Raw genomic sequence first — 24,538 nt, 5'->3', positions numbered from 1 at the left:
ACATGTATGTTTCATATTTGTGCTCCAGTGTCATATGTTTTCTTTGTGTGTGAACTGTAGCATTTGAAAGGGGTCAGTTTCTTGCTATAATTCATGCAACATATAAAACACATACATTATTTGCAAATATGCAACACATAGTTTAATTGATGTGTGGAACTGATCAGTAGATATCTGAAAACAATTGCATCAACATGCATGAGTGATTGGATGAGGCAGCATGTTAACTTTGTGCACCCCAGGTGAGATGGGTCCCTGTAGATTCAGAGAAGTAACTAAACTTCGGGATTCTTTTACCAAAGTAAACCTTCAAAACTTCTGAGATTTGCCCATCACCATCATTAATCTGTAGCAAAACTGCAGTCAATAAGTAGTTGTCAATATCATCCAGTATTCTGTACTTTGGATGCATTTGTCTTGCAGACACAATCCATAAATTCTTCAACAAATTTTATGTCATCTTCTACGATTTATCATTTTAATGATATCACAATTATTAATATATTTAAGAATATCAGGGTTGGAAGAGCCCTCAGGAGGCCATCTAGTCCAACCCCCTGCCCAAAGCAGGACCAATTCCCAACTAAATCATCTCAGCCAGGGCTTTGTCAAGCTGGGCCTTAAAAACCTCTAAGGAAGGAGATTCCATCACCTCCCTAGGTAACCCATTCCAGTACTTTACCAACCTCCTAGTGAAAAAGTTTTTCCTAATATCCAACTTAATATCTAAGGCTGTGAAAACCTGACATGTTCCCATTGTTTCTATCCATAAAGATGGAAGATAATGAACAGCTGTGTCTGAAGAGCTCATGAGTGCAGCTTTGGAAGCTCTCACCAGGGAGCTGAAGAAAAGGGTCTGGCCTTCTGAAGAAGGTTGCTAAGAAACAGATTTCAGATGCTTCTTGATTCTATGAAGAGGAGACACACCCAGAAGGAAATGATCAGGTAAGACATTTTCTATTACCAGATGAAATAGTATTATTATTGAATAAGGAGGTATGAATAATAAGGATTAAATACAGTTAAGAATAAGCATTTATAAACATTTATATAACTGAACAGCTCTGGAGGAGACAGGGCTCTGAAGTTTCAACAAATCTTCCACTGTAATAGATTCAGCAGAGAATCACTTAAACAAGCTGCACAGTTGATTGGACATGTTCTATTGATGAACATCAGATGGAAAACCCACATTAACGGTCCACTTTGAGGCAAGAAGAATTCATGCTGTTATGACATCTGATGTGTGATATATGCAGACATGCACCACAGGACAGGACAGAGCTAAATCAGTCCCTGTTGTTTATAGCAAATGATATTCTCAGCGTCCAACTCAAGTAGCTTAAATTGATGCTGAAAAGCTACCTCAAAGTTTTAGCTAATCCCAAATATGTATTTCTCAATACATTCAATTTCAGATGATTTGTTTCCATTATCCTTTCCAAAATTCTACTGAGTTGTATTCCTAAATATAGCAATCAGTTGCTGACTGTGACTTTATCTTGTTTCTTAATAATCTAATTAAGTAGGTTTCAGCAATTCATATAATTTATTAAAGACTGTTTTATTCTTAGGGTATAGAAGTTCAAAAATGCTACAAGCCAGTTCTTTAATATTTGATTCCCAAATATTTCTTTTTATGAAAACTTGACCAGTCTATTTATCATCTCTGGATCCAGAGAACTTAACCTGCTAACAATTTAATGAACTGGAATAAAAATAATCAGGCATGATTTAGCAGAGTAGAACATTTCTCAAAATAAGTGGCCTATATGGTTTTGATTCCAATGTGCCTCAGTCTGGTTCTGCATAGACTACATTTAGAGAGACGAGCACAGTTAAGTTTCTGAAAAGATTCAATCCTTGGCTTCCTTGACTTCATTGTCTCTTGGATCTTCTTCTACCCAATGGCATAGCCAGGATGGGATATTTGGTTGGGCTTCGACTTCAGATAGGTGGACAATTATGGGAAGGCAGGAAGGATAGAGGGCTGGCCTCCCCCCACACCCTGCAACCAGCCTTGTGGGGGCGATGGATAGACCCTCTTGCCAGGGGCTCCTTGGGGCCCCAGGCATGCACCCAGCTCTGGGAGGACATGCTGCTCTCCAGTGTGCATGGCTCCTGGCCCCCTTCCAGATCCCACTGCCCTGCCCAACGCCAGGCCTGGATCCCCCAGGCAGTGGGTCTACCTTTTTTTAAGATCTCCTCTACCGCCATCATCCATCCACTCACTCACCCTCCTCCCAGTGGTGGATTAGCCACTGGGCCAACCTGGGGCCCCAGAAAAAATTGGCACTCCCACACCCTAACTTGCTCTGCCCTCCTGGTACTCCAGCCAGGGTATGGAGTTGGGCCATGGGGGCTTGCCCCACTCAGCCCGCCCAGCCCTAGCAGGAGCACCAGGTGGGTGGAGTGGAGCAAACTCCCATGCCCCGCTTCCTGGGCATGTGTAGTGGGACAAGCCTCCATGCCCCAACCCCACTATCCAGAAAGAGTGTGGGCAGGTGGGAGGAGTGGGGCAAGCACTGGGGCCAGAGCAGAGCTGGGGCTGGGGAGCTGGGCATGGATGCTAAGTGGGTGGGCCACTGCCCCTCAAGGCCCTCCTGTGGCTATGCCCCTGCTTCTACCTCTCAGACTGTTTCTTCTCCTCACTTCCTTTCTCCTGGGCAATTCCACAGGGTGCCATCCTTAACTCCTCTTCTCCTTCCTTTGTACCCTATCTGATCTCATCCATGTGTATAGCTTCAACTACCATCCTTAATCTCAAATCTCTCCTCAGAATCCACACCTGCCTTGCTGCATATTAAACAAAACAGCCAATTAATGATGGATAGACTGTGGGGCTAATGAAGGAAAGTTGGCACATTATTTTAACTATACTAAGATTTTTTTTAAATTCCAAATGTGTATCTATATGCAATTGTATATATTTGATAGTATTTCCAATCCTTTTTTGTGTCACTCATCTTTTTTAGATTTTAGACTCTTTGTGATAGGCAACTGCATCTTCAGGGTAATGAGACCCTGATTCTGCCTGAGGCCCCTGGGTGTAATTCTCATACAAATATTTCATAATAATAATTAATAATAGCTAGCTTCACTTATAGGATTTTCCACTGTGGCAAAAGTGAGGACACTTATCCATTCAAAACTGGATCAAGACCAAAAACTCATTTCCCCAAGGTCACTAAACAAGTCCTATTTCCAAAAATGCCTACATCATGTGTGCACATTTTATGTTTTTACACCTGGACAACTTCATACTGGCAAGCTAGTTGTGGGGGGCTCTATATCCATTGCCATGACTTTGAGTCATCCATTCCCCCAATTAAGTAGTATTCTTAAATCATTTAGATGTTGCTGGATGAGTCTGTAGTACATTTAGCCATGAACAAGGTACAATTTTAAGATATTTATTAGATTATAAAAACCTGATATGTCTAAAGGTTTACAACGTGCAGCAATTGTATATGTTAGATTAGAAGTGATGTATTGTTTGTATGAGTACAATTATTTGAAATAGATTATTTAAATAATTCTCCTTTCAGAATGAATGCCAATGCTTCTCTCAGTGTGTGTTCTCAGGAGACTTGTCAGAGCTGATGTAGGTTCATTTTCCTTGCCTGTATTCCAGGAGGGTATGTTTTCATGCATAATAATCCTTTGATGGAGATGGGGAGCCCATTATTTTGTTTGGTGGATGCTGTTGCCCCCTGGAGGGCAATTCTCAATTATCACAATATCAGAGTGAAACTTAAATTAAAACTTAGAAATGTTCTCTATTATAAACAAAATATCCCCTTTGGCAATTAAAAATATTGTAATTTTAATTAAAAGGGCTTATGAGCTTAGAAATAACTGATTTCTTACTATGCTAATTATTTTTTGTACATTTGCTGTTTGGATTTGCAAATTACTTGACAGTAAAATTTAATTGCTTTTTAAAGGATCTAAATATTTAATTGATGCTTAGTACTTGGGAAAACAGAGGGTTTTTGGAACAGTGTAGCTAATCAGTGTGAGTGTATCCACATGCACTGTGCATAAGTTCTTGCATAACACCAGCATTGCACATGTACATGTGGGGAAATGGGATGAGCAAGGCAGAGCGATCAGGGCAGCCCAGCCCAGGATAAATGACAGTACTACTGTGTAACTACTGAGTTACTCCTGACTGGTAAGAGGATGAAGGCCAAAAGGAACATGTAGCTAATCCTCTTGCTTTCATGCTGAGGAGCATACTTAATTCTGTCTCTCCTCAGATGCCTGTTTAAAACCCCATCCCCATCTCTTTTCCAGCATGTGTTCTTGTGATTAGGAACAGCATTATACTTTATACAGGCCATAGAAATGGGTGCTATGAAGGAGCAACTTATGGTTGTATTGAGGGAGGGGTAATAGACTACACATGTTAAAAGTGTGGATCCTTCTCCCACCTCCTCCTATCCCTGGGGTAAAATCCTGGCTACACAAAACTCCCACTGATTTCAGTGGGGCCAGAATTTCACCTCCAGTTTCCAATTTTGATGCCTAGATACTAATATGCATTAGGAATGTCTAAGGCCTGGTCTACACTACGCGTTTAAACTGAATTTAGCAGCATTAAACTGATTTAACCCTGCACTCATCCACACAACAAGGCCCTTTATATCGATATAAAGGGCTCTTTAAACTAGTTTCTGTACTCCTCCCCGATGAGAGGAGTAGTGCTGAAATCGGTATTGCCATGTTGGATTAGGTTTAGTGTGGCCGCAAATCGACGGTATTGGCCTCCAGGCAGTATCCCACAGTGCACCATTGTGACCGCTCTGGAAAGCAATCTGAACTCGGATGCACTGGCCAGGTAGACCGGAAAAGCCCCGCGAACTTTTGAATTTCATTTCCTGTTTGCCCAGTGTGGAGCTCTGATCAGCACGGGTGGCGATGCAGTCCCAAATCCAAAAAGAGCTCCAGCATGGATCGTACAGGAGATACTGGATCTGATCGCTGTATGGGGAGACAAATCTGTTCTATCACAACTCCATTACAGAAGATGAAATGACAAAGCATTTGAAAAAAATCTCCAGGCTATGATAGACAGAGGCCACAGCACAGTGCTGTGTGACAAGTGTAACGGAAAGCCAAAGATCAAATGGACGCTCATGGAGGGAGAGAGGGGGTACTGAGGACTCCAGCTATCCCACAGTCCCTGCAGTCTCCAAAAAGCATTTGCATTCTTGGCTGAGGTTCCAATGCCTGTAGGGTCAAACACATTGTCCGAGGTGGTTCAGGGTATATCTCGTCAATTTACCCCCTGCCCCACAGTGAAAGAAAAGGGAAAAAAATCTTTTCTCGCCTTTTTTCAATGTCACCATATCTCTACTGCATGCTACTGGTAGACGCTGTGCTATGGCACTGAACAGCAGCATCCTCTCCCCTCCCCTCCCCGGTGGCAGATGGTACAGTTCAAATTGACTGATAGCCGTCCTCATCATCCTGTGAGTGCTCCTGGCTGGCCTCAATAAGGTCGGTCAGGGGTGCCTGGGTAAAAATACGAATGACTCCCGGTCATTTCCGGCAGATGGTATGGAACGGCTGGTAACCATCTTCATCATAGCAACTGGGCCTGAGCTCCATCAGCACCCCCATTTCATGTCTAAAGAGAAGATTCTGTACTGCCTGGACTATCATAGCAGCTGGAAGCTGCCTCCCCCTCATTTTATCTCACTAAAAAGTCAGTGTTTCTTATTCCTGCATTCTTTATTACTTCATCACACAAATGGGGGGACACTGCAACAGTAGCCCAGGAGGGTTGGGGGAGAAGGGAAGCAAAGGGTGGGATTGTTGCAGGGCACCCCCTAGAATGGCATGCCGCTCATCATTTCTGCGGGATCTGACACGGAGCGGCTGTGCTCTCTGGTTCTCAGGTACACTGGTTCTCTAGTACACTTGCCCCATATTCTAGGCAGGACTGATTCTATTTTTAGATAAAACATAAAGGAGGGAATGACCTTGGAAGTCATTCCCATTTTTGTCTTTGCGCCCCCGGCCGACCTCAGCGAAGGCCAGCCAGGAGCACCCATGACAACAGCAGATGGTACAGAACGACTGATAACCGTCATCTCATCGCCAATTTACAATGGCACGGCAGATGGTACAATAGGGATGGTAACCGTCTCTGTTATCTTGCAAAGGCAAATGAATGCTGCTGTGTAGCACTGCAGTACAGTCTCTGTCAGTGGCATCCAGTACACATACGGTGACAGTGAAAAAAGGCAAAAGGGGCTCCATGTTTGCCATGCTATGGCATCTGCCAGGGCAATCCAGGGAAAAAGGGCGTGAAATGATTGTCTGCCGTTGCTTTCACGGAGGAAGGAATGAGAGATGACATTTACCCAGAATCACCCGCGACACTGTTTTTGCCCCATAATGCATTGGGATCTCAACCCAGAATTCCAATGGGCAGGGGAGACTGCAGGAACGATGGGATAGCTATGGGATAGCTACCCACAGTGCAACGCTCCAGAAATCGACGCTAGCCTCAGTACATGGACATACACCGCTGAATTATTGTGCTTTGTGTGGCTGCGTGCACTCAACTTTATACAATGTTTTACAAAACCGGTTTATGTAAAATCGGAATAGTCCTGTAGTGTGGACGTACCCTAAGAGAAGCCATCATAGGTCACTAGTTCAAATTGGCCCCAGATCATTTTCACCATGGCTCCCTAGCATTCTGGATCAAATTTGAACTAGTGACCTATTGCAATAGTTCATTACTAATGTCCCTACTCATGCAGCAAGATACTCCTCCGTGTGTGTAAGGGTGGCAGAATCTGGCACTAAATATTTAGTTATTGAAAACATCACTGGTATAAATTAAGTTGTACAGTGCTAATTTGTATGCATATTTATTTGTATATGTTGCAATTCCTTCCTTAGTTTACACCAGTAATTTGAGTGGTGCCTCTCTACAAATACTGTAGCTCTTCGTCTTTTTCTCTCACTCACAGTGATGCTCCCTGTCGGGTATGTACCTTACTACCGACACTCTTTTTGTGTGGGATGTTGAAGATAGGCTCTCTGTGTTCCTTCTCTGGGCTTTCTGCCACAAAGACCATTACAATTCTAGGGCGTTATTGTGATTGTGAAGAAATCAAATGTGTTCTAGTCCAAGGAGGATCAGGACGTGAAGAAATCAAATGTGTTCTAGTCCAAGGAGGATCAGGACTAATTTTTTCCTATCTCTTATATGCAGGTATGATAGTAAAGGGAAATGCTTCACATATTAATCTCCTGTTTGCCCTCAGACTCATATTGTGGATAATTACTAGAAGCATGCGCCCAGATAAAAGTAAGTCCATCCTGTTCTGAACCAGCCCTTCAGGGTTGTTCATTCCACCAGTCTACCGACCTCATGATGCAGACAGACTGAGGTGGTATATTAAAGACCTTCTCTTTTCCTTCAAGTGCTGTTTTTTATTTGAAGACCCTAGAACAGCTGTTTCCATATGGTGGGTCCCAACCCACCAGTGGGTCACGGGAAGTTTCTAGATAGGTTACCACATCCAGGGCCTGATGAATCTGAACCCTGGTCGCACATAGATACAATTCTCCTGGCCCAGTGCAGAGGGGATGCCCCATGGCAGGGTGGGGTGGGGGTAGAGAGCAAGCCTTCCATGCAATTACCCTGCAGTGGCATGTCCTATCATTCCTGCTCCGAGTGTTGTGACCTGGTGTGCAGGGTCACAATGTCATTCAGGATTGGCATGGCTGCCTTTCCACCAAATCTGAGCAAGTGGCATTGCAAGTCCATGCGCCGGGTCACCAGGCAACTCAGTTAAATTTAGCCTGGCCCCCCTCCATCATGACAGAGGAGTGGCTGGGCCTGCCCTGAGTGATGCTGTGACCCCTTGCATCAGGTTGGAATGCCTGGAGTGGGAGAAGGGCCCAGCGCTGCAGGACAGGAGATGCTGGTGTGGCGTGAATGCAGGGTGGACCTGCTCTCCAGAGCTCCTCCCTCTCAGAACCTGCCCTCTGCACTGAGCAGGGATGAGGGTTGCGGTGTTGGGGTGGAGGGTGCATGTATGTAATGGTGGCTCACAAAAAAGACACATTGCGGTTGGTGGGTTGCCTTAGAAAAAAGTTTGGGAACCACTGCCCCTAGAATCCCTCCATCTCTGATTCTTCATTTTCCTCCTCCCTCCAGTTTGCATTCCATCCTAGCTCCTCAAGTGATTCACATTACTGTGTGTAACCTATATGCAGCGCTTTAGCCAGGAATGAGTGCATGCTGCATTTCAATGGTCCTCAAAGGAAGCTGAGTGACCATCATAAAATCCCTGAAAAGCAGAAAAGCCCGTGTCTGTTAGGAATTGCAAAGTCACATGCTTATTGTAGCTGTTCTCTGTCAGAAAGATCAGTGCCACACCCTATATATTCAGGTTTTAGAACAATTTATTTACTGTAATGTTAATTAAAGTGGTTTCCTGCGTCAAAGATTAAATGCAATTCTCATCCAATTCTTAGCTCAGAAACCAGGAATGTGTAGTTGAGACACTCACAATATGTACCCTAACTAATGAAAAGGATTAATTTCAGTCCTGGGATCTTTTTGCTCTGCAGCATAACTCGTCTGAGTCAATACACAGCAGAATATATAATTTTCTTGAGGACACACTAATGGCTTTAGTCATATCATATAGGAAAATATGCATGCACACACACACACACACATCACTTCATTTATACAGGTAACACATGATGTAAGATAGAGTTCATGCAGCAACATGTAAACCTGTGCAAACTCTACCTTTACTGTTCCTTCCAACATTCTAGCTTTACAAATAGTGACAAATGCAATCCAGTGAAAAGCATTTCTCCTACAGTTGTGTTAGAGAGTCCAGCTGTGACCATGTTTGGTTTTCAGGTAAATATTAAACCTGCATAAAACCTGAGTTCCAACATTAATGCACAGAAACTAGGTTTAGGACTGGCAGTCTACTCAGGAAAGAAGTTAAAGGAGTATTACAGAGGTCAAAACTGAACTACATTGACAAAGCTATGTGTAGGATTGGACTGTTTAGCTAACACTCGAACACTAAAGTGATATATCTAAAATAATGCTTAACTCTCATCCAGCCCTTTTCATCCAGAGATCTCAAAGCACGTGACAAAAGTGGGTGACCATTATGGTCCCAATGGTGAAACTGAGGAACAGAGGTGAGGTAGTTTGCCCAAGGTTACATACCAAGCCAGTAGCACAGCCAGGTCTTCTGACTCCTCATGAGGTGTCCCTTATGTTATATCACATTGCTTCCCTAGGTATGTAAGAAGTTGTTTGTAGTACAGGACTTATTCATTGGTTAATCTTACTTTCAAAATAACATTGTTTTAGAAAGGGGTGAAAAGATTCATTTCTCTTTCAAATGTTGCTTTCTATTAAATCCTCCAGTTTAAGAATGAACTGTTCACTTTGGCCACTGGGAAGGCTTAGGCTGTCCATATCAATATTAGCTGGATAATCTTCTTACTTTCTGATTTCTTTCTGACCACAAAATGTGAACTCAAATAGGCCCTAAAGCAGCATGAAAAGCAAAACCTGTATCTTCATTCCGCGTGGTATTTAGAGTTTTGGATATGAACAAAGTGTGTTCCAAAAAGGCGTTAATTGTCATCAGTTACAAATACCACAGCAGGAAGGAGAACTAGCTGTTTCTTTTGTTTGTAATGAAGGGAGAGCAGAGCCACAAACGGAAGATTTAATGAGAAAAAGAATTTGTAAATAATAGAGAGGAGGAATTCTAAATTGAAATAACCACATGCTGACCGCAGTACTAGCCTGAAATGCATTGTTGAGGTGATGTATGGTTCACATGAGGTGAGCTCTGTTTTGTCTACTGCTGCAAATAGATGGGTGGAAAAATGTAACTGGTATGTATGTGCACAGAGGAATCTAGTAAGGCACTGTAAAAATTATCAGTTCTCTAGCATTATTCCTCCTTGTCCTACCCTTCCAGGTAAAATTTTTTAAAGGATTTGCTGACCCAAACAGTTTGAACTAAGTGCACCAGTAATCCCTTCCTCAACAGTATATGGCTGGAATCCTCCTATCACAAGGGCTAATCTTCTCCTACAAGCAGCCCTGAAGCCCATCTGCAACTATTCAAGTCTAAGTTACTAAGGCTGGCCGCAGACAAACCACACAGGCTCATGGAAGGGGACAAAGACTTCCAATAAATTTCTGGTGGTTTGATGTAACAGCTGCTTCAGTGCATAATACCATTAAACTTCAACCACATAGGTTACTGGTTTTTTTTTTAAGATTACTTAATAGGCAGGTAATATCATTTCTGGTATAGTTTCCAGCCATAGATTTTTTGCATAACAAAATTTAAAAGAATCAGAAATAAAGGGAAAATTTCAACCCTCATTAACACTGATATAAATCCAGAGTAATTCCACTGACTTCAGCTAAATTGCTTTGGATTTGCATTAGTGTAACTGAGAGCAAAATTATCTGATCTTTTTTTAATGTTACAAACATCTGTGGTAAAGTATCAAAAAGATCTTTAAAAATGTGCCCAAATTAGCCTTGTTTCTCTCGTTCTCTACATAACAATAAGGAAGAAACTTATTTTCTCAATTGTTTTGAAACCAAGTATACTTCTGAATTACTGTTATGGAAAAGTGCTTATGGTTTAAACCATTGGGATCATTGATGTATAAGTATTAAATGCTGAACTCCCCACAGACATAATTAAAGACTCTATGAGTAGCCACATCCAGAGTTATTAAGGATATTAGGTGGATTAAATCACTCTCCTTGGTATGGCAGCTGAAGCTCTGAGATTCCTTTGGTTGTAGAGCAGTTTCATTAAGGGAGGATATATGTCTAGGCTGACCTTTCCAGATTATCATCTCCATGAGTAGCCTTGGACTAAGACTACATGTATGTCTACATTTAAAATGCTACAGTGGCACTGCAGCAGTGCTATAGTGCTTCAGTGTAGATACTACCTATGCCAACAGGAGGGGTTCCTATGCCAACAGGCGGTAGCTAGGACAACAGAAGAATTCTTCCATCGACCTAGAGCTGTCTACATAGAAATGTAGGTCAGTTTAACTATGCTCCCCAAGGGTGTGGGTTTTTCACACTCCTCAGAGACACAACTATGCTGATATAACTGGTCTGTGTAGATCAGCCCTCAGGGTTTCCCTTGTGTAAAACTCAGGGGACTGAATAAGAAAGAGGACACTGTGTGTTAAGTAGTGGGGCTTGTGGAAGGCAGAGACAGAGGTGCAAGATAACTGCTTCCAGGGACAGGGCAGAGGTGGCTTGCCAAAGGGCTTACCAAAGGCACAGTGGGTGTAGTTAATCCACTTCCCCAAGAGGCGGTAGCCCTGTCTATGGCGAGCTGCGGCCAGTGGGAGCTGCGATCGGCCAAACCTGTGGACGGGGAAGGTGCTTACCTGGCGGGTTGCGTGCCAAAGGTTGACGATCCCTGGTGTATAACTATGTTGCTTAGGGGGTGTATTTTTCACATCCTCGAGCAACATATTTATACCGATATAAGTCTGTAGTGCAGACCTGGCCTAAGCTTCTCCAAGAAGGAAATTTCCCAGGCACAATCTATCACCCCATTCCAGGGAACAGGATTTGTGCACATTTGTAAATTAACAAATGACATTAAGAAACTGCGTGACTTCACATCATTGATTTCTCTTCCAAACAGGAAACTGATCTTGAGGCCTTCAAATTCTGCCTCTGCTCAGTAAATAGGCAACATTATTTAAAAAGAAATATTTTCCTAGGCCAGACATTATGCTGTTCCTTCATGTATTTGTTGTTTTGAGTGGTGTGGCTAATGCTATTAAGCAGAGATCTCCAATTCAACTGTCATTATTATAATGAGCCATTTGATGTCTTTACCTTACTCTAACAGTTTAAAATGCTGTCTGTGTCCTATTGAGCAAGTGTGGCAGGAACTGAATGTGAAAGGTGTTTTATCATGCAACACAGTAGGTTAATTAGAAAACTTCTTACATCAATGGTGAGCCTAATTAATTTCACTCTTTTGAAGACAGCACTGATTACATTTGGAAAATGTCTGATATCCCCAATAGCAAATTAAAGATAATTTAACACAAGGTCACTGTAGTGTGCAAAGTAGCATGGCAGCTGTGCATTATGCTGACATCTGAAACTGTTGCCTGGGATTTGGGAGTGGCATGGCATGGTGGTGAAGGGTTTATTTACTACAGTGCAGCCTTGTTCCTTTGGATGAAGTATTTGTATTTCCAGAGTGTAGCAACTTGCATGGAATTTGGAGGGAGGAGTACAGGTTGCATGAGGGGGAAGAGTTTGAAGGAAGCACCAGGAAATCTGTCTGTGTGCACATGGCTGGAATGGTTGCTGCAGTTGCAACATTTCTGTAGTTTTACACTTCTACCCTTCAGTTCATGGGAAATATTGTGCACTGCAGGAGATTGACTTATTCAGTTTAAAAGCAAGAAAAATATAACTGATCTTGCAAACACTTAAGCACAGGCAGAAGTTTGCTCATGTGAGCAGATGTGTTAACTTCAATGAGCCCGCTCAAAATAGCAGAGTTATACAGACGCATAAGTATTAACAGTATAGGCCCTATAGTAAATGTGGCAGGGTCCCTTTTCTCAGGCCTCTCTTTTTCACTCTGCCAGTGGAGATAGAAGGTATGGGAAGAATTCCTTCAGTGGGAGATCTGTGATGGAGCCAGCAGCGGATGGCATGATTCCCCTGCATTGAAGCAACAGTATAAATGCTCATTACAGAGAGGTCAGTCTGATTCAGACCTCCCTGCTTCAGAAGCCTCAGGTTATACCAGCACTATATAAGTGAATACAGGTCTGTATGATTCTTAGATATTTCTGCTGCCCTGCCATTCCAAATCCACAGATGCAGAGATTACATGCATTACTGCCCCTGCCTGCAGGCACATTTTTGTGCATCATGATGTCAGTGCATATACCTGAGGAGCTGGCCCTTTACTTTTCAAAGAGAATCATTTTTCAGGTTATTTTTTAAGTAATAAGTGATTTAGTTTTCAGCTGTTGTGATTTAGTTTTATATTTGGATATGATTTTTCCATGACTGTAATGATCTGAAGTCTTTTAAGGCTGTGTTTTTAAGTAAGGTGACTAGAACACTGGCAAGAGACGTGCTGTATATATTATATTACTGTTCCATTGTTTTGTAGATAAGAGTTCAACAGCACCTGTGTGAGTTGCTGGGGATTTTTTTGCTAATTCCCTTTCTTGTGGCTAAATCTATCTGCATCAGAATATTTTTTGTTCCAATTGTATCAAATCAAAATAATTTTTTATCTGAATACCTGGACTGACCTATTTCAAGAGCAGTGTTTTTCACTCATAGTATCTAAAAATATAATCATTCTGTATCCTTATAGGAAGTATGGTACTGACTGATATCACGCTTAGCTGAAGACACATTATAGGGACTTGCTGAGGCCTATTCACATAGCCATAACATCCTTGTGAAATCATCCATTGAAATCTCCCTCCAGAGGAGACCAATGTGGCATTAGAGGGTTTTTTCCAATGATTTAGTCTTACTTTTGTTTAAACATATTTGTATAAAAGAATAAAGAAACTAGGCATGGAGGTACTTGGGGCCAAAATTGTCTCAACTGAAAAAGTGGAGCTTTAACAGTCTACACCAGCGGAGAATCTGTCCCTTGGCCTTTACATGTATGTAAGTGGAATGAGGGACAAACTGAATGTACTCAGAAAAATGAGCTTGCCTCTGAATGTTTGAAGGCCTGATGGCCGGAGTGATTGTTTTTGTTTCCACTCCTGCCTGCCCCGTCATTCGGTGGACCATGCTGATTCCTATCATTCCATGGAAATACCATACAGACGCCTCCCAAAAATGTTACTTCTGAGAATGATGCACTTCACAGGAATTGTGGCATTGGACTGTCATGTGAAGTGATTAGACATACCAAATGTTTTCCAAGTAGTTAGGTGGGTAGCACTTTATTCTAGTACCTTAATCATTTTATCTTTCAGGATGGGATTTTCAAAAGTGCTCAGTGTTGGCCTAAGTCTGCTGTCAATGGAGTTTTACCATTGAATTCAGTTAGGCTGTCACTTTTGAAAATCCCACCCTGAATGCTCACAAGCCAGGCATCAATCATTCCTGGGCTACCTATGTGTTTACTCTAGCTGGCTTGCTGACAGAGTTGGGTGATGCTTGGAGAGCTCTTTTACTGATGCCATCTGAGCAGCTCATCCCTGCCCCTGCTGTGCCAGCTGTGAGGATTGGAGGGGCTGAGTATATCACCTGCCGACTCAGAGCCTCCAGCATCAACAGATATTAGTCCTTGTAGTGGAAGCTGAAGGGGAATTCTAGATGTTACTGCCCATCCTGTCGGGGTTTACTGTTATGGGCACTTTTTGCATATGTGATGAAGCAGAGGGCTCTGCCAGCTTCATACACATGAGAGAATTTGGATCCAAGAAAACTATTTAGTATCTAAATCAGAATTTAGAATGTGTTTTTGGATTTAGAGATTGGCAAAGACCAAACTGATGATATTCTGCTGCTGTGCCAGGGAAAGAGGCAGTGTGCTTAATCTTATGCCAATAGGAGAGCACCAAGTCACCACCTGTGGCACTCAGTAATGTCTTGGAACATGACCAGGGTATTAATAATAGGCCATAAGTACTGGAACTCCTTCCCATTTCCAGTGCTCACTAAGCTGCAGGGTGTACAAATCCTCACTGGGTGGGGGGAAGGAGGGCTTAGTGATTATTTGTTCGTATAGTTAGTAAACCACAACATTTGATCACTTGCAATGAGCCTTCCCTTCATTAATACAGTTTAAAGAGGTTCTTCCATAGATTTTTAAGTCTGGAAGGGACCATTATGATCATCTAGTCTGCCATGCATTATACAAGCCAGAGGTATTCATCAAGTCCAATTTTTTTGTACTGAGATTTCTGAAATTCTTCGGGGAAAAAATATTCTAGAGCATTAAAATTTTCAGAGCTATTCTGTCTTCCACGTGTGTACATATCTCCCATTAATATCGATAGTGTTTATGCATTCATAAGTACCCATATAGCTTGGGGCTAACTTCTGCTGCCCTTTATTCATACAAATAGTCCCAATGACATCAAGTTTGAATGTGTACCATGAATAAAGCAAGAAGGATCTGGACCCATTTATAAATCTTGACCCCAGCTTATATACATTTTTATGCTTTCAAACCATGTGCAGTTTTATAAAATGGCTGTGTGTGGAAAAGAAGTCCTGTTTTCCCCAAATGCCAGGTGTTTTCTCTCACCAATTAGGAGATGATGTTAGCACCACAATGAGGTTTTTAATTTAATTCAGGATGGAGGACTTGATATAACCCTACCCCTAAAATCTGCTACCCTCCAGCCATACCCTGACACTCCCATTGATGCTAAAGAGGACTAAAGGCCTGCATCAAAGGTAATAAGCGGCTCTAAATACTGAATTATTTATCTTGAAAATTGATACTAAAAATCCAAGTGTCAAAGAAGCAAAAGATAATTCAGGGGCAGAGAAGTTTATATCCTGTTTCCATGAAGGAACCAGCGGCTGAAATTGACAGTTGAACCGTTGTGCTCATATAGAGCACGTGTGTGTATTTCTGCTAATAAAACCAGCATTCCCCTATAATTAGGAGTAGCAGGTGGTGAGGTCTTGAGCATTTTGTACCACAAGCATGGGTTCACACCTGTTCCTTTCACAAAAATAGGGATATATATATGTATGTGTGTGTGCGTGTGTGTATATATATATATATATATATATATATATATATAGTTCACCTCAGGTTCTCTGTTTTTGAACACAATTCACCTAAGATGGAAACACAGGGCTTGATTGATATCAGCTTTAAACAAGCTGGGTTTTGGTTTTTTTCCACCCCCCTTAACCAGACCTGTAAAGCAGTCCCAGGCTGTGGCTTCAGCAACCGGCAGAGTGAGGCCAGCTGAGTTGTGTAGACTCCCACAAAGGGTGTCTTGCTTCCGGCAGATGTCACAGATACCAGGCCATTCAATTCCACCACAAAAATAGTTGCATAAAATATTGTGAGTTCTCTCTGACATGACAGTGATGGGACTGTTCCGCTTAGCTGGGCTTGTGGAAATATCCAGAATGAGCTGTGGCGTGTGTCCAGTAAACCTCTCTTCATGGTGCAGCAAAATGCCTATTTGTAAGAATGAGAAAGGAAGAGGATGTGTGGTTCCCTGACCCCTTTTAATGTTAAACTTTTAAAAATTTGGGTCCGTGTTCCTAATTTTGTGTAGCTGTGCTGATTTTCATCCTCTGAGGATCTGGCCCAGGAAGAATTTGTAAAATTAAGCAGAGTAGTTTGCATTGTATGTCATGAAATAATGAGGAGATAAGAAGGGATAGCAAAGATTCAGCCCCCTGAGCTGGACAGATTTCTTGGAGCTAGAACACTGCTGATTCTCTTTAACTTTCCTTTTTTCTCTTCACTGCCCTGTTTCTAATCTTATTCCTCTTTGTCTTGTCTTTGCTGGGAGCAGGACTGTGTTAGACTAACATGGATTTCCTAGGATCTCTGAGCACCTTTCTGTCCAAATCATCCTTCCAATTATCCTCAAATGCACAGAAAAATCCTTATTCACAGGGTCAGTGAAAATGTATTAGACCCTGGCTGTTCAACAAATATTCTGCTCCTAATGTGGACAACGCTTTCCATTCTGTTTACTATATTTCATCTCCTTTTATCTGAATTTCAGGACTGATCTCTGTTGCCTAGGGTCTCAGTCGCCACTGCCTTGCACCATATGATGTCATTTACATAGGTGCAAATTAGACTGCACAAAGTATAAATGACTCCACGGGATACAAGGCTTATTTCCTCCCATCTTCCTCTCTTGCTCTTATGTTTCCAGAACTCTGCTAATCTTTCTCCATGTGGTTAAACTCATCTCGTTCCCTGGGCCAAATTCCAGTTGGAGCTGATTTGGCTCCCTGTCTGTGGAAGTGTGTAGTTTTTTTTAACTGCCTTCCTCCAGCCAACCTTAAACAGAGAGTATTACACAGATCGCAAGCTCTTTTCTCTCAGGACATCTCAAACCAGGGGTGAGTTTCAATTTTGTCTGAGTTGTACTTGGTTCAGGAGTGGAGGGGGTCAGGGGCGTAGCGGGGATTTTATCATATCTTGGCATCTCCCCATATTCTTGGGCAATCTGGGGGCGAATCTGGCTATTAATGTAAATTAGTATCTCATTGGTGTGCTCTAACTTCTCACTCTGCTGCAAAGATCCCACCACCTGCTCCTGCTAGGCTGTCGGCTGTGAGGTTGGGTAAAGTAGAGCTGATTGTGATACTGCAATACATTTAATATTGGCCTCAATCCTATGCACAGGGGTAGATGGTTGCATAATCCAGCTGTATCTATATCAGTAATCAAGTTTTTGGAAATTATTATTATTATTATTATTAGTTTATTAATGTCATTGTTCTGAGGCCCCAGCCAAGATGTGGCCCACATTTTGCTAGGGGCTGTGTACACATAATGAAAAGACTCTGCCCCAGGGAGCTTACAATTTAAGAATACGATGAGAGACAAGAATTGGATTCAACAAACAGACAGGTGCCCAGAGGCAGCAGTGAGACAATGATTTCCTTCTTGTCTTCCCCTTTAGTGATGTTTATAAAGAATTTTCAGTGCATGTGATATTCATAGAAGGTGCTGGATTGATAGCTGTGAAGACTGAAGCCCTCTGCTAATACACAGTCCCCATGCAGAATGGTAGTAGCAATGCAAGGTACTCTCCATTTGCCCACCAGTTTGCTTCAGCATTAGGTCCCCCTACAGGTGGGAGAATTTCAGACTCTGTGCTTATTCATGTCTGTCTCTGTTTCTGAAAAGTTTACAGTCCCAGTCTCTATTTGATGGCAGCTGCAGCCTTTTCATTTGCAAAACACAGTTTATTTTCAAATGGGTCATGATTTTTCCTACCACTGATGGAAACAACAATATCTCTGTTTTGTTGTTTCATTGATATTTCTTGATGGAAAGATATTTGTGTTTTAAAATCCCCCTAATGACTAAACGAGCATTACTTCTGCTTTTAGAACTCACAACAAATTGTGAACAAAGTAATATTATTTCCTACACACAGTACAAGGAGTCTACATGCTGCAGACAGGGAGTTCTAAAATGCGAGCTAAATCGCCTTGTGTTGTCTAAGCCATGATACGCTCAAGGCTTATTAATTGGGATGTTGTAAGTAGTTATTTTTACTTTTCATGGAGTGCGAGATGAGATGATATAGCACAAGGATAATATAATACAGACTGCAGATATAAACTTTTACAATAACATTGTTTAATAGCTACCTAAGCAAGGTCAAAGCTCTGTTTTCATATATTAATTGAGCCTTGATCTTTATGCATTGACATTAGAGAATGTTGTTGTTGTTCCATAGAATAGAGAGGAAAAGTTAACAGATTTGAAATACATCTTAAGAAGCTCGAAATAACATTCTTCAGAGTTCAAACATGTCAGTCTAGTCAATGGGCAAAGGAGAAAAAACACTAGCTATAAAAGGGACATTAAGGATCAGTTTCATGTCATGTGGGTGTATCTCTGTTGGGGTCCTGCACATTTGCCTGTAAGGACATTGGGTGGCAACCTGTTCACACTACAGATAGGTCTCCGAAAGCTTGAAAGCATCTACATTTTCCATGGGCTTATGTATTGACTCTAAACTGCTTTACTGTGGGTAAACTTCAAAATCCCACTGAAAGTCAATTGGACCTGGGCTCCTTAGGCACTTCTGTAATTTTTACCTCATATCATTTTTGTTAAAGTGCTTGTTTTGGTAAATAAGAATGTAAGCATTAAAACAGTATTAACATAATATTTCTTGTACATGAAAATCAAGCTTCAATGGCTGCTGATAAAACATCAGTGTCTGTACTAGTACGGTAAGTACAGTACAAACGGCATGAAGAGTTTAAGATATGCTTCTTTTAGATTAGTCTTGAAAAACTGCCAAGGGTCTTGTGCATACAGAAGAATGCTGTTGGAACAACATGCACATGGCTGGACTTGCTGAAACAAGTCCAAACCAAATCACTCATTACCAGATGATTTCATCAAATCAAGTCTGAGGCAACTGCAGTTTTGATTATTGAGGGAGCTAATATAAGGTCACTATATCAAAACAAGAAAACAGACTTCAGGAGCTAAATTCATTCCTGATGCAGCTCCAGGGAAGCAGGATTATACTAGGGATGAATATTGCTAACATCATAGCATGTTTTTTTATTACTATGATACATTATTGTATGCCATCTTTCTTAAGAGGTTAGCTACAGCCTTGTGAAGGCCAGTCTGGAATTATTTAATAGTTTCTTTGTACCTCAGTAGATTTTCAACAAAAGGCATGTCCACTTAGCACTTGAGTAGTTAATGGTCAGCATATTGATTAGACACTGTAGACCAAGTTCGACTCTGACTTATGCCCACGCTATCCCATTCAAAACAACAGAGATGCAGGGTGCAGATATTGTCCCGCCTCCTCATCCTGTGTCCTAAGGATCTATCATCCAACTACAAAATATTTACTATGGGCCTCTTAGCCGGAAAGAAACTTTTACCTTTTTTCCCTTGTGGACAGGTTCCTGGGAAAAAGAATTCTTCCTGCTCCCCAATATAACCAGTGCAAACCAAAATCAGTATTCTATTCAAGTGAGTAGGAAGAGAAGGAAGCAGTATAAGGAGTGTTGATAAGTACATGAGGGCTGCTAATCCTAGGCTCAGTTTGTTAGTCCCGAGACCTCCGGGCTGCATTTAGACAAGAGCAGAGAAGACACTTTGAGAAGTATTACAGAGTCTACACAGTTTGAGAAATTGTAAAATCAAGGTTCTTAAGAACAATTTCACTTACTACGTTTCTGTTTCTGTCCAGCACAATGAGACCCTGATCTTCATTAGGGCCTTTAGGGCGTATCATAGTAAAACTATCACTGCCAAAAATAATAGGAAGAATAAAAGGGAACTTCATTTAAGTGTTCAGAATTAAGAACTGTGCAGTGAAAACTGATTATTGTTTTATTTTGGTCATGTTCCATAATAAGAGTACAAGGCAGTCCCTTGTTGACATTGATGTCTATGAAACAAACAAAAAAAAATGCAATATATCTTCACACAGCATGTAGTTAACTTTAGCCTTCATTCCAGCACTCACAGATCATCTGGCTCCTTTTTGAGCAGAGAAGTCTAACTTTCTGATACTGTTAAACACGTCTAATGTTTTTCATTTATTGGTACTAAGAGCACACTTTACAGACCCGGGCTGCTGGAATCTTTTCTGAATTATTTTTCATTGGACCCTGATTCATATTTAATGAATATTGATTGTTTTTAGGCACACTGGTTCACCAGGTGGAAGCTTGAATAATTAATATTTGCACTCCTCTTTCTACTGGGATCATCAAATATTTTTTACAGTTTATAAACAAGGCTACGGGTATTTTTAGTAAAAGTCAGGGACAGGTCACGGGAAATAAATAAAAATTCACGGCTCATGACCTGTTCATGACTTATACTAAAAAAATACCTTTGATTCAATTTGGGGGGGAGGGGAAATGCTGGGGGAGCATGGGAGGACCCCACAAGGGGGGGTATCTGGGGCCAGCGGCATCAGCTGCTGGCTGGCAAGGGACCGCTGATTGGGACCACAGTCAGCGGCTGCTCCAGCTGGCCACCCGCGGACCGCAGCTGGGGCCGGTGGACTGCGGCTGACCCAGCCGGCCAGGGACTGCTGCCTGGGGCCACGGACTGCAGCTGCTGTGGTTGGCTGCATGGGGACCATTGCCAGGGCCATAGGAGCAGAGGGTGGTATGGCCAGGGCCGCCCAGAGGATTCAGGGGGCCTGGGGCAAAGCGGGGGAGCTGCGGCACTTGTACTCACCCGGTGGCGTTCCGGGTCTTTGGTGGCGGGGGGCCCTTCAGTCGCTCTGTGCTTTCGTAGCACTGAAGGGCCCCACGCCACTGAAATGCCACTGAAGACCTGACCCTCCGCCGGGCCAGGGCTCGCGGGGCCCCTGTGGGGCCTGGGGTCTGGGGCAAATTGCTCCTCTTCCCTCCCCCCCCCCACGGGTGGCCCTAGATATGGCTGTCCCCAGGGCTGCTCCAGCAGTGGTGGGTGTGGCTGTCCAGGGGCCACCTGAGCAGCTGACCCCCGAGCCAGCTGCTCCAGAAAGAGCACCAGGAAAGACTGTACGTAAGAGTTTCACCTGGGGATTGGCTTGTGAAGTATGCTCAGATTTAAGATTTCCACTAAAACACTGTAATTATAATCCCATATGTTTAGGGACTACAAACCCTGTGATGATAAATTTCCCCATTGAATTAAAATCTAACCTCTGAGCCTGAGAAAGGATTCATTTTCTGTAACATAAATGGAAAATTCATTATGAGAATTAAATTGTAAAACCATAAAATAAAATAATATTAGGAGCAGCTAAGTGTTTAATCTATTTTGCCTTATCTTAATTTCTGACAAGCCGTTTGTCATGTTTCTAAGGCTAGGATTTTTTCTTCCTAAAACTCTGTAAATGCTTTCCTATAAAAATGGATAATTATGCCCTACTCAGGATCTTGCTTTTACTCCTATACATTTGCATCAAACATAGTATATTTGTTTAGCTAGGCAGATATGATCATTGACTTTCAAAAGAGGACAGCATATTACTCCACTGTACTGCACTTCGATTAAAAATAAAACACTATGTAACTGGAGTTTCTGATGAGAGTTCAAAAAGTCTAAGGTTCAACCTCAAAATAGAATACTGTTGACTTCAACAAAATACAGGCTCAAGATACACAACCTACATCCACATCTGCATCATGATTACAGACTTCTCGATAGTTCACAGGTGTTTGGATCTGACCTTTTGATTTTTGGTCCATCTGTAATTTGAACAGCTCATTTTGATTGATTTCAAATGTTTAATACAGTTCTTGGGATTGTCAGTGTGTTAATGCCTTCATTCAAACAATTTCTGTGATCGTGGCACTAAAAAAGAATGTATGCTATAAACAGCTGCAAGTGAAAACAGAGGATTATGATTATAATTCATAAAATATCGAAGCTACATAGTAATTTGGAGTTAATTTATTCATTACAGCAGAAAAACATTCTTCTTGCCTAGTAAAGAGTTTGACACTTTAATCTTTCTCTTTTCCTGAATTTCTGGTGTTCTGTATAACCGGTATGCATTATTTTAGCATTGTAAGTGCCCTAACTTTTTTCTTTTTTAGGCTCTACAAAATGTGTGGGTCTCCTTTAAATAGATTATTAAGAATCCCCACAACAATATCAAAGCTGTCCTCCAACTTTCCTGAATAACTATGTAAGTGTTTGAATAGAATCCTGAATTATTCTGTTCATTTAGTAGCTAAGTGTTTTACTAGTGCAGATTCAGCCTCTTATGTAGGGCTGAAGATTTGGGCAACTTCTGCATCCTTCATAATTCATAATTTGTGAAGTTTTGAAAAAATTGTCCTTTAGCTTTGGAAAGCGGAGATGGGGACCTTGTGGGACTTCTTTAAAGATCCCACAAAGGAGGGCTTTTTTGTGACTCTTCTCAGTGGCAGAAATAGAGCATTAACTTGTTCTCACCCTGGTGTCTTCAGTGTCTGTCCACATGAGAGTCTCATCTCAAACCTCACTAAACTGAGTTTGTAAGAGACTGGTAGCAGCTCAATACTTAACTAGTTACATGGTGCCAAATTTGGCAATCTCTTGTATAGACTTTGTTGAAAGCCCTGGATGTGCTGTAACTTCATTGAAGCAATGTGCCTGGAACATTTTGAAAACTATTCTGCCATGTGATCTGTCTACTTTAGACAAGAAAAGATGCTCTTTACAGCTAGGTCCTCCATGTTAAATGGATTAAGAACAGACTGACTGACAGGCATGAAAAATAGTTGTAAATGCGGAGTCATCATTAAGTTGGGTGTGTTGCTGGTGGAATTCTGTAGGGATTGGTACTAGTCAACATTTTGATCAATGAGGTGGAAGTAAATATAAAACCAATGCTGACAAAAATTTACAGATGACACAAAGATTGGGGGAGTGGTAAATAATGAGGAGAGGAGGGCAGTTATACAGAGCAATTTGGATTGCTTGGTAAGCTGGGCCTAGTCAAACAAAATTAGTTTTAATACAGCCAAATGCAAAGTTATACATTTAGGAACAAAGAATGCAGGCCATACCTACAGAGTGGGCAACTGTATCTTGGAAAGCAGTGATTCCAAAAAGGATTTTAGGCTTATAGCGGACAAACACCAGAACATGAATTCCCAGTGTGACGCTGTGACAAAAAGAGCTAATGTGATCCTTGGACGTATAAACACGGAAAGAGTGAATAGGAGCCGAGAGGTGAGACCAATACTGGAATACTGTGACCTGTTCTGGCATTCACGTTTTAAAAATGATATTGAAAAATTGGAGCGGATGCAGAAAAGAGGCACAAAAATGGCTTGAGGGTTGAAAAAAATGCCTTACATTGAGAGATTTGAGGAGCTCAATCTACCTAGTTTATCAAAAAGAAGAATGAGAGCTTGCTTGATTGCATGCATCTGAGGAAGTGGGTATTCACCCACGAAATCTCATGCTCCAAAACGTCTGTTAGTCTATAAGGTGCCACAGGATTCTTTGCTGCTTTTACAGATCCAGACTAACACGGCTACCCTCTGATACTTGATTGCTGTGTGTAAGTAACTTAGTAGGGAGAAAATACAAGGAACTAAAGGGCTCATTAATCTAATCTAGCAGAGAAAGGTCTATCAAAGAAAACAAAATCAAAAAGCAATGGCTGGAAGCTAAAGTCAGACAAATTCAAATAAAAAATAAGGCAACACTTTTAACAGGAGGGGTGATTAACTACTGGACAAACTACCAAGAAGAATGATGGGTTCTCTACCTCTTGATATCTTCAAAGCAAGACTGGATCTCTTTCTGGAAAATGTGTGTTAATCAGTGACAAGTAATTGGGCTCAATACAGGGTAAAGTGGGTGAAAATCTCTGCTCAGTGTTACATAGGAGGTTAGACTTGTTTCAATTTAAGACCTGATCCTGCACCACTGGAATGGGTTTTACCATTGGCTTCACTGGGAACAAGATCAGGCATTTCCTCTGTGTAAATTATAGTTAATTTACTTACCCATTGTGCCTCCTCTGTTGTTTAGCCAATAGGCAGCTTTCTGGTTGTACAAGGTTTCAAACAGTTCAGTTAACATTGCTGGAAAGATAAAATCAAACACCCAGGGAATACAATGCTCAACATGGTGGAACCCCAGTCCTGATTGTGGCCTCTGAGCACTATTGTCATCCTAATAAATAATAATACCAAAGTCAGGTGGATTTGTGAAACTCCCTGAAGCTGCACTTGAATCTCAAAAACATCTCACAGTTTATTCTTACTAAGAAGTGGGTCTTATCTGTGAGTTTTCAGACCTCTGAGCCG

General features: G+C 41.7%; 2 protein-coding genes across 3 annotated transcripts in view; one reads left to right on the top strand and one right to left on the bottom strand.

Moving 5' to 3' along the window:
* LOC115653437 (tubulin polymerization-promoting protein family member 2-like) overlaps positions 1–24,538 on the top strand; it is a 34,582-nt gene that overhangs the window by 5,858 nt on the left and 4,186 nt on the right. The window contains exons 2-5 of one of the 2 annotated variants that reach the window (XM_030566775.1): positions 775–945; positions 3,549–3,638; positions 7,238–7,333; positions 22,328–22,419. Coding sequence is in view for 1 of the 2 variants with exons in the window: in XM_030566773.1 (XP_030422633.1) it covers positions 16,962–17,131 (170 nt within the window). In the remaining variant the exon portion in view is untranslated. Of the gene's footprint in view, positions 1–774; positions 946–3,548; positions 3,639–7,237; positions 7,334–16,890; positions 17,132–22,327; positions 22,420–24,538 lie in introns of those variants that run through there. The other variant, XM_030566773.1, reaches the window with a different exon arrangement.
* Positions 23,742–24,538, bottom strand: part of SYK (spleen associated tyrosine kinase) — a 103,806-nt gene continuing 103,009 nt past the window's right edge. The window contains exon 15 of the transcript XR_004000922.1: positions 23,742–24,313. The gene's annotated coding sequence lies outside the window, so the exon portion shown is untranslated. The remainder of the gene's footprint in view (positions 24,314–24,538) is intronic.

This window comes from Gopherus evgoodei, chromosome 6 (genome assembly GCF_007399415.2).
Source record: "Gopherus evgoodei ecotype Sinaloan lineage chromosome 6, rGopEvg1_v1.p, whole genome shotgun sequence".
Classification (NCBI taxonomy): Eukaryota; Metazoa; Chordata; order Testudines; family Testudinidae; genus Gopherus; species Gopherus evgoodei.
The sequence above is the reverse complement of the archived record's forward strand: the minus strand, read 5'-3'. Positions and strand labels throughout refer to the sequence as shown.